This window comes from Porites lutea, chromosome 3, assembly GCF_958299795.1.
Source record: "Porites lutea chromosome 3, jaPorLute2.1, whole genome shotgun sequence".
Classification (NCBI taxonomy): Eukaryota; Metazoa; Cnidaria; class Anthozoa; order Scleractinia; family Poritidae; genus Porites; species Porites lutea.
This window is the reverse complement of record NC_133203.1, coordinates 51,319,591-51,329,744: the sequence shown is the minus strand read 5'-3', so window position 1 is coordinate 51,329,744 and position 10,154 is coordinate 51,319,591. Positions and strand designations below refer to the sequence as shown.

The 10,154-nt window shown below is 41.2% G+C and overlaps 1 protein-coding gene across 1 annotated transcript in view; it reads right to left on the bottom strand.

The window, feature by feature from the left end:
- LOC140931419 (actin nucleation-promoting factor WAS-like) overlaps positions 1 to 8,021 on the bottom strand; it is an 8,691-nt gene extending 670 nt beyond the window's left edge. Inside the window, exons 1-11 of the mRNA XM_073381237.1 lie at positions 7,836 to 8,021; positions 7,565 to 7,705; positions 7,367 to 7,453; positions 4,572 to 4,671; positions 4,077 to 4,175; positions 3,519 to 3,699; positions 3,342 to 3,384; positions 2,540 to 2,738; positions 1,754 to 2,214; positions 982 to 1,099; positions 1 to 512 (exon numbers count right to left, since the gene is read on the bottom strand). The exon at positions 1 to 512 is cut by the window's left edge and continues 670 nt beyond it. Coding sequence (XP_073237338.1) covers positions 451 to 512; positions 982 to 1,099; positions 1,754 to 2,214; positions 2,540 to 2,738; positions 3,342 to 3,384; positions 3,519 to 3,699; positions 4,077 to 4,175; positions 4,572 to 4,671; positions 7,367 to 7,453; positions 7,565 to 7,705; positions 7,836 to 7,934 — 1,590 coding nt within the window. The 5' untranslated portion in view covers positions 7,935 to 8,021 and the 3' untranslated portion in view covers positions 1 to 450. The remainder of the gene's footprint in view (positions 513 to 981; positions 1,100 to 1,753; positions 2,215 to 2,539; positions 2,739 to 3,341; positions 3,385 to 3,518; positions 3,700 to 4,076; positions 4,176 to 4,571; positions 4,672 to 7,366; positions 7,454 to 7,564; positions 7,706 to 7,835) is intronic.
- Between the last annotated feature and the right edge of the window lie 2,133 nt (positions 8,022 to 10,154).

Sequence of the window (10,154 nt, the reverse complement as noted above, 5' to 3'; positions counted from 1 at the left end):
GACGCACATTTATTACGCCCAGAAGGGTTATTCATGTCTAAAAATTGTATTGGAAAAATCAAAAGTTAATACCAAGTCGTCACAATGAAACCTGAAAACCATCCAAACCCAGTTCGCCATAAGAAAAGAAGGTTCCTGTGACCAGTATCAGATACAATCATAAAACCTGAACGATCAACTTTCGGTGAGATACGAATATACAGTTGCTTTGTTCCAAAATGGAACGGAAAATAGAGCTTTTGATTGCAGAGTCAAGCCTCAGTTTGCTTGAAGGCGAAGCTACGTTAATATTAGTGAAATTAAATTAATTTAACACCATTTAAAATGAGAGTTATTCGACTTCCAGTGGTTTAGACTTGCTCGACCACCTGGCATCCAGATCACTGAGAAAAACTACTTATTAGTTTGAGTTTAATACGACGGGAGTGAAATTCATGACATGTCACGAGGTTAGTCCATCCATTCATCTTCATCATCCTCAAATTCAGAGCCACTTTCACCACTTTCACTATCTGAAATATTCAACAAAAACAGTTCAAGTTAACAACAGTTCTTGAAGAATACACGTCTTAAATCAAACGTTACTCCATAGACGCCTAGCGTTACCCTTATCTGTCCGAAGATGAACTAAACAAAAACGAACACCCGGACTATTACACTCACCTGAAAAGGAACCTACTACTATTAACAGAAGTCTGAACAACCGTTTCAATTGTCAGTAACAGTAAAAAGTACTTAAGTACTAACAGTTCAGAGCAGAAGCACAATTATAAAGCATTTTCTTTCTATCCACCAGCAAATACCGGGTGCTTCATTTTGAGGGCAACAAACTTGTGTTAGACTCTCAGATAGTATGGAGGTCACGAAAACTTTTCACGATCTATGTACATTACTATATTGGAGCCCAGAACACCAGAGGAGGTTAGAGGGTAACCAGTCTGGTAACCCTGCAGCTCCCTGCATTTTAATAATAAAGAATACCTGAGGAGTGAGTGTCTTTCTTGATATTTTCCAATGCCATTTGAAGAGCACCTAATATACCCCCACCATCAGCACCGGCAGGAGGCTTAGGCTTTGAATTACCATCCGCTTCTGATACCTGTTAACAAGATCAGATGAATCACGTTACAACTTACTCCTCACGCTGTGTTTAAATAAGGGCTTTGTATTGTATTTTACTTATTACCTGGCTTAATCTGTGAGCAGAAATGATGAAGTGAATACTTTGTCTGTCTGACTAGCTACCCAAATAAGCATGATGAGGCCGCCTTGCCCGCTCGAGATTTCCTGCATTGGTTCCGCAAGAAAAAGTTCTCTTTTTGGCCATATAATAAATCCTTAATGACCAAGCTAGTTTGGTCAAGATGACTGGATATTGGCCTCATTGTTTTTGGGGTTTTTATAGACCTCAACTTTCTTGGTTCATGAAAACATAAAAAAGAACTTGGTAAGTATCCAGCTATCTTGATCTTGTGTTTGGTCCATAATGCATCAATTGTACCAAGAGAGGATTTTCAGTCGCAAAATTAAAATATATAACCACATCAAGGAGTCTGCAATTATTCTTCAGGATTCAATTTCTGTGCTGACTCACAGGATTCCTTTGCTTGGATATCAAAGGACATTCCTTTTATCCTAGAAAGTCAGTCAGCAAGTCAGCCAGGCCTGGCTAAGAGCCAGTAAGTCAGTAAAATAATAATTAGTTTGTCAGTCTGAGATATTTTTAGCTTACAATGTAGTAAATTGTTATTACCTTCTTGAGTTGTACACCAGTTCTGATATCACTAAGCAAGCCACTCCTTCCATCAGAGCTGCTACTCCTCCTTTCATTAGGTGTTACCTTCTTAAGTGAGGCTCCTTGATGAATCTGGTCCAGTAGACTCCCTCGACCACCACCAACAGGAGGAGGGGGTGGGGGACCACCTCGGCCCATGGGTGGTGGCGGTGGAGGCATTCCACCAACTGGTGGGGGAGGGGGAGGGGCTGGTGGAGGGGGTACACCAGCTGGAGGAGGAGGAGGTGCTCTAGACATGGGAGGGGGAGGAGGTGGCATGGCTCCTCTTGAGGGAGGAGGAGGTGGAGGGCCACCACGAGATGGGGGAGGTGGTGGTGGAGCTCCTCCTACCCTGGCTGGAGGTGGTGGTGGGGCCCCTCGTGAGGGGGGTGGGGGAGGTGGAGGTCCTCGGGATTGGCCTCTGGAAGGGGCTGGAGGTGCTGAAAACAAAAAGTCGAAAAAGTTTCTCAAGACGAGCATTTGTCAATCAAAACTAGTCTGTCTGGCTGTAGACTATCCTAACAGAAAATGCTGGCATAATTTTACCATAGAAAGTGACCTGTTGTACATACACCTTATCTAACCACCATAAGATATCTCACAAAATCATCTTTCACCATAGGCAGTTTCCATGTGCTAGTAATCACACAATCATAGTAAAGCCTTTACTAAGTCAGTGACAAATGGAAACATTGACATACACTGGCCAAGAAATACTAACCAGTAACGTTTCTCTTTCATTATATGCAGTTATGAGATAATCACCTAAATCTCTAGAAGGCAATGTTGGAGGGCCCCTGATTTTCTCCATCTCTATTTCCCGTGTAACATTTTCAATTCCACCCCTTTTCTCCACAAAGTCATAAATGAACTCCATGGTTTCCTTTGTTTGCTTCTGTTCATCAGTCACACCAACCAAATCAAAGAGTTTTTTCCAGTTGTCATCCATTTGCACATTGTCAATCTGCAATAAAAACATGAATGAGTTTTAAAAAAAATCAGTTGTACAGCTGAGTGTTGGATTAACATCTAAATAATTGTGGAGGCAAGTGTGGCTGAGTGGTTAACACCTCAAACTCTGGATCTGGAGGTCGGGGGTTCAAGCCTCGCCCATTGTGTGTTGTTTCCTTACACAAGGAACTTCACTACACCTTGTCTCTCTTCACACAGGTGTATAAATGGGAATCGCTGACATACTGCTGGGGGGTAATCCTGGATGGACTTGCATCCTCTCCAGGGGGTAGTAATACTCCTAGGTGCTCTATGCTACGAAAAATGGGATAAGCTCTGGCCATCTGGGCCTTTGGCCCGTGTGCGCCTTTACCTTCACCTTACGTAAATACCACCACCACCTCCACCAACAGAAACCTTTTGGGTGGTGTTGATTATAAGTCATGATTATTTTGCTTATCATTAACAATATGGAACCACGTACAGTGATTTTGTTAAAAAATAGTATTGTGAATCCTGGGACTCATCTAATGAAAAATGACTCCAGACGGACATTACTTGCAATTACTACAATATTAATAGCAATGAAATGCTAACTAATTGTGGGTATGCTTACATCAAATCCACCTTGAGGATCCCAACCAATGTGTCCAACATGCCTGTGAAAATGAAAAAAAAAAATGTTTTGCCAGCAATATTTGATATTTACCAATATGTTATTTACAGTATCTGCTTTAAAATAAATCTCATGACCGGAACATACTAACAGTATTAGTTTACCATTACAACTTACTTAAAGTTCTCAGGTTTTCCAATGTCATCTTTGGTGAGCTTTCTCTTTGCACCTTTCTTGTTATTACCAGAGCTGGACTTATTCTCTTTACGTTCCTTACTTTTTTTTCTTTGCATTGATGGAGCATCCAATGATGAAAGACTTGTCTGAGATGGCGAGTGGCTCATGTTGCTAAAATTATCTTTGGAGAAAACACAATCATAAAACCTTTCTTGAGTACGAAGTATTGGGTAATTGAATCCCTTGGTTCCATACAGACAGGTAACAGGAGAATTTACCAGTTTATATATATCTACTCTAAGAAGAAACACATGTGGTCACAAAATAATAAATTGTAACTTCTTTTTGCAAAAGTTTGTTGTTCTTGTTATTTCAAGGTAAAAGTACAGTGGATGTTTCTTCTGTCTCCTACTAGGTGCTCATTGTTTTTGGCGGCTTGGGATCTGGGCTAAATATGTCATGGCCGGGCCCACTATGCTTGTTTTCCTGAAAACAACTTTAAAGTGGATGGACTGGCCTCCTCATGGAGGAGTTTGATAATTTTTATTATTATCTCACCATTGTTCTGTAAAGAAGCTCTTTTGTTTATGTCCACATTTCCTCCTAGGGCTGGAGGGGGTGGTTGCTGTTTGTTCCTTGAAGTGTCCTTTCTTCTATCTACAAATCAGTCAACTTTTTGTTAGTTTCAGAATTTGATACATGACTCTGTACAAAAAACTTTGGTGCCTGTATGGCATAAACTTATCAGTAAAAAAAAGAATGTGAAACAGGACCACAAAGGCACAGACAAAATCCTGGATATTTTGGCTTTATCCCCTTTGTGGGGCAATGGATTGAGCCAAACATGGGCATCCATATACTTACATGTATATTGCCCATACTTGCATAATGTGTTTATGAAGGGGGGGGGGGGGGGGTGGTTGGGGTGGTTTATCTTGGAGGTACTGCAAAAGAGAGTCTCCCAATTTAAGCTCTCTGGAGGTTGGTCTCTCTATTAGTGGTTACTCTATGTTATTACTTTTTTATGTTTCTTTTTCAATTTTAAACCATCACCTTGCCGTCTCTGTTCTTTTGCCTTCAGCTTCTTTTGTATCTCATTGAAAAAGTTATGGGCTTCTTCAATATTTGCAAAATTAAGGCCAGCATTATAAGTCTAAAAAAAAATATGCACATATCATAATATCAATTCTTTGTCAAATTTTACTTTTGATAAGTGTATATTTTGCACAAAAATAAGAGTCAGGACAGAATGGTCATAATGAAAGAAGAATCAAAAGCAGTTTAGGTTATTTACAAGCCCACACTATGTAATAGCCTGCGTAGCAGGCACTTGGAAGTAGTGGGCACGAGAAAGAACAGGCCTGCGATGGGGAGACACACAAAGGGAGAGGGAGTGCCTGCCCGAAAGGCCCACAAAAACTGTTTCAACCTGCATTGTGTGAGTGTGGATACTTCCAATAATATTGGTTGCAAGGCTCCCGAGGGGAAAAGTAACTGCGCTAAGAGAAAAAACTGTCAATTAATAGTACATGGACAACGTTGTGAAGGTCTTATATTACACCACCAGCTCCTGATACCACCAAATGGTATAACTGAAGTTCAGGTCTTGGAGGTCACTTCAATCTGGTTTAATGGGACTAAAATATATGTGGCTGTAATCTCAAAGAAAAGTTGGAGTGTTCAAATGGTATTCATGATGGAAAGAATTGACATCAGATACGCATTAGCAGAAGTGGCGGGAGACAAATGATTTGCCAAATCGATGAAATGAAGATCAGAGGAAATATTCTTTGCTCAGGAGTACTTGGTGACTTGTGTTGTCGATGGAATGCATACCATCAAAACTTGGACAGGATTGATGAATTCAAACACTTACCGGGGGCATGAATTTGAAACACCTATAATTTCACTAGTGTATCGACCTCAGGTCTGTTGTTTATGTCTTGTTGCTGCAACAGAAAACATCTTGCTACAGTTTGTGTACGTTCGCATAGCAAGACATGCCTGTTCCAAAAACGGTTGCCACTTCGCGCAGTAAAAGCAATGTTCATTTTCCATGTACACTCTGTTCGTTGGTGTCTGTACAGTTGCGACTAAGGAAGCTCGGAGAACAATATTTAATAGCTTTTTATAATACCCACCATGCATTCTTTAAAAGATACCCATTTTTGACTTTGCTCTTTCCTATTTATTATGGCCCTGGTTAAAAATGATTTAAAGCTGTGTGTTAACTGACACTTTATTGTTCCATAGCTCTATAATCAGATAATCCAGCTGATCTTTATAACAGATATATTTAGACCGAGGATAAAATGTACAACGCTTTTTTGCATTATGCTTTGTTTGTGTGAGGTCAGTTGTTTTCTGTCAAAATTTTTGACAGATCACACAGTGGCTGCCAGGTAATTATATTCCGGGCTGGAGATGATTTTCATGGGCCTTCCGGGCAGGTGTTCCTTCTCCCCTCGTGTGTCTCCCTCTCGTGTGCCTGTTCTTTCTTGCGCCCACTACATCCAAGCACCTGCTACGCAGGCTAGGACAAAGTATATGAGCTTGTAACTAACCTAAACTGCTCTGATTCTTCTTTCAGTATGACCATTCTGTCATGACTCTTATTTTTGTGCAAAATATGCACTTATCAAAAGTAAAATTTGACAATGAAAATAATACAACTTTTTATACATTGACAAAGACAAAATTAACCCATTAAAGTCTATTCTGTGACCAATTATAGACCCCATCTTAGTCACTTTTGGGCAAATAGGAAATTTTCGCTATCCCAACTTAGTCACTTTCTATTTTAATGAATTGATCCATTCTTTAGATTGAATGAAGAATACTTCACTTTCCTTCTACAGTACAAACATTCTGGTATGTTTGCTAACCGTAAATATGAACTGTCTTATCCCCAAAAATTGGAAAATGTGCGACGTTATGATAGTCAATCCAGTTGTGAAAATGCGACCCCATCCAGCAGCACATCCCATTAGCCTCTTATAATGAAGTACCCCCCCCTTTAGAGTAACATTACATGTACAGGAAAATGACATTTAAGGAGCTGTGTCACGCCCCCCTGGTCTAATATGAAAATAGAAACATGGCAACGGTTAAACAATCTCGGTATATGTAGGCTTTGGTCTATTCTCTCTCCCAGTTCTTCTCTACTGAGTGTAGAGGCAGCCGGGTCGAGCAGTTAGAGCGCTGGACTTGCAATTTGGAGGTGCCGAGTTCAAGTCCCTCCCTGACCGCTAGCTGGATTTGTTCATGGTAGTCCTGAGTTCAAATCCTTGACCATGCTTGTAAATAGCCAGCTTGTTTGCCTCTGGCCAATTGGGATTCTTGACCCTGTTACATTGGATTTGAATTACTTGTTTCAGTCGTTTTATCGGCCCCACTAGCATAAGTGCTATAAATACTGCTGAGGGTAAATAAAAGAAAAAAAAGGCGGATTACAAATCCCTTGGGTATTTTTCCATTGGGATCTTGCAATAAAAGTACAAAAGTGATCCAATAACCCCAATCCACACTAAACATTGGCAGCAAATGTCAACAAGTCCTGCTATACCCACATATGTCCCCATGGTCAATCCCCCTGGATGATCGTTGATAAGTGCGTAACTCCGAGAAACTTAACACTAAGCTGGGTAAGGGACAGGGGAGGGGGGGCATTAGCTTAAAAAATTATCCAGACCTTACGTCATAATTTCCAGCTTTAAGATAGCTAGATCGATACATTTTAATTCACTTGGCAAACCTCGGTGTCATTTTAAAATGTCTTTTTTAGAACAACTGATATAATAGCAGATAAATAAGTCTAATATCATAAAATACCAGCTTTATAAACTCACGTCGCCTGCAAAGGTGTGAAAGTAAGGCCTTGGAGAAACGTATTTAAACTGATTGTACAACTCTTGCTCCCACTCCAGAGTCTTTGTCTAAAGCAAATGTGAACAACAAATCAAAATCAAATGGTCATTCAGCTGAGCGATTACAAAAGATAACAATGAAATACTTGGTGCGGATTTCATCGAGAGCAACTCACATACCACAAGGCTGTACATGCGAAGGAAGTACGAACGCTTTCCATTGTCCTTTACAAAGCAAATGACTCCTGTTAATTTCTTTTTCCATCTGTTTCGAGATTCAGGTGGAGCAACGTAAAGCTGAGCTACGGATGTAGCTAAAGTCTGAAAGAACCAAATGTGATGCAATGCAAAGTCAAGTTTGGGCAAAACATCTAGGATTAAGCCTATTCAATTTACAACTACGGACTGTGAGTCTTATATGGACTTCAGGGCCTGTCGAGAAACAACTTACCGTACAGCGACGACCTATCATACTAAAAATCTCATCATTTTCGTACTGTTTTAGACAGGACGATGGCCTATTGAAGCTATCAGATTTTGGTCCTGACATGATTTCACGTTTGAAGCCTCTGACACTGCGAAAGTGGTTTCAGCAAAGTGCTATCGAAGTCGCTTCCAAATATAAATCGAATGGTTCCTCAGTTCCGCGATGACGTCATTCTCATAAAAGCGAGGCAATACACTGTCCCTGTGTATGACCCTGGGTACCAGAGGCTTTTCATGCGCGGTTTCCGGTTTCTAAGTCTTAAAAAGTGACCCGCGCGAAAAGCGCCCTTAATTTCAGCATCCGTAGGATCAGATCCTTGACCCGCCATTTTTGTTGTTGCACCATGCGTTTTGAGCATGCACGCACTCAAGCAATCATTCAGCGGTTACAGATGTCCTTGCAGGGGTAGGCTCAGTCCCGGCTCAGTCGATCGTGGTGCTGTGGTGCTGGTGAGCCAAAACTTTATCTTATCGCGGGAACCGTGGCACAAAAAATAAATATTCTGCGATTGGAAAATTGAAATCCTTATTTTCGGATTTTTTTTTTAATCGAACAAGAAATCCAGAAACAAACTTTACGTTTGAATTTCTTGATGAAAATCCATCCCTCCCGTAACCTGCGATCGCAGGTTATCAGGTTATCCCTCCCGAGGATACGAACTGATTCGTGGAGCCCCAGTTAATCTCGTACCAAGATCTGGGTATGAGATTAGCCCCCAGTGCTACAAAGGTCCTAGTTTGGCGGAAACACTTCTGAAGGCAAAACCACTCAACGCGCGACATACCGCTCGAGGGTGCGCCGCGCCAGATCTTTAGTGGACCTGGATCAATAAAATTTGCAGTACCAAATTTTAAAATTAAAACAGTCAGAACTGATCCTTACGGCAGGAAGAGTAATAGAAAAGTAATAGAAAAAATAAATAAATAAAACAAAAATAAAATGGTGAATTATATTTGCCCGATATTTAGGTTTGCAACACAAATCTTCAACGGGCCCCCGCTTGTAAAATACCGTATATATACAACACAAGTATAATTCACCATTTTATTATTTTTTCTTTATTTATTTTTCCTATCAAGCCTCCTGCCGTAAGGCACCAGTTTACTGTTTACAATTGTCGTCAAAAGTGTTGGGAAGGCTGTTTTTCTCCCTTTTTTCCCCTTCCTCCCCTTGCCGCCGCTAACCCGGTGTTGAGCAAAACTTTATGTTTGGACGCGTAATTTTTCTTTGAATAGGGCCGGGGGCACAGGGGATATTTAGCAAAAGAGAAAACTCTCTTTTCTGAGGATTAAAATGGACGTACTGTTAAGTTGTACAATCTTCCCAACTACTTTTCTCTGGGAATGTAGTTTGGCGGGTTTGGCGAAGTTCCAACTCGCTCAATTTTTCAAAAAAGTGGGTAAGAAAGAACTAATCACCAATCCTTTCCGACCTACCAAGAGATATCAACTATTTTGACAATCATCCCCAAAGTCACCCCTTATGAAAGTGTATTTGGTAGAAGTCAGCCATATGAAACATGTGTTCTGGTACGGTATTTTGCATTTCCTTATGTTGGATCCAAAGAGAGTCGTGCTCGATGAAAACGAGAAGACCACTCAAAAGGTGGTGTACCGCCATAATAAGCTTCAGTGTTCTGTCTTGCTGGCTATTAACCTTTTCCCTCACGTTTCTTCGTCTCTTTCCTTTCTGGTAGGTTTGTTTGACGAACTGACCAAGCTCTTTTTTTGTTTTGGTACAGAAGCTTATAGGTGCCATCCGACATCGGACATTTGATATACCACATCCGGAATCAACATCTGAAATCCGAGATTCGACATCCAACATCCGAGATCAGAGATCCGAAAAGGCCCGAACGGCCGAAAATTTTTTCGAATACCGAGCAGAAGTCGAGCAGAATAAGAGTGTCGGAGCCAAATTTTTCAGCAAAATAAGCTTTTTTTACGAGCACTGCCAGCAGGCAGAATAAGCCATTTTACGAGCAGAATTTATCCAAGCCTAAGGTGGCGTCGAGGACTGTCGGCTGTTTTCTCAGGCTTGCCTTTTCCTTAGTCCCTACGGCGTCTTCCCAGGCTTTCTCGGTCAATACATTTCGGTGACGTATGCGACACGAAACGCAGAGAACGCGCGGAATAATGAGTCCTGGGGACTAGGCAAGGCGAGTTGATTTGCCGGATAAGCCGGATAGTCACCCCAAACGTTAGCGTTTTTATTTTGCTAAGAAGTGAGTTTTCCCGCGCGGATCGTCTGGGGGCTCAACCAACGTCCCGGCTAGGGAGCTCA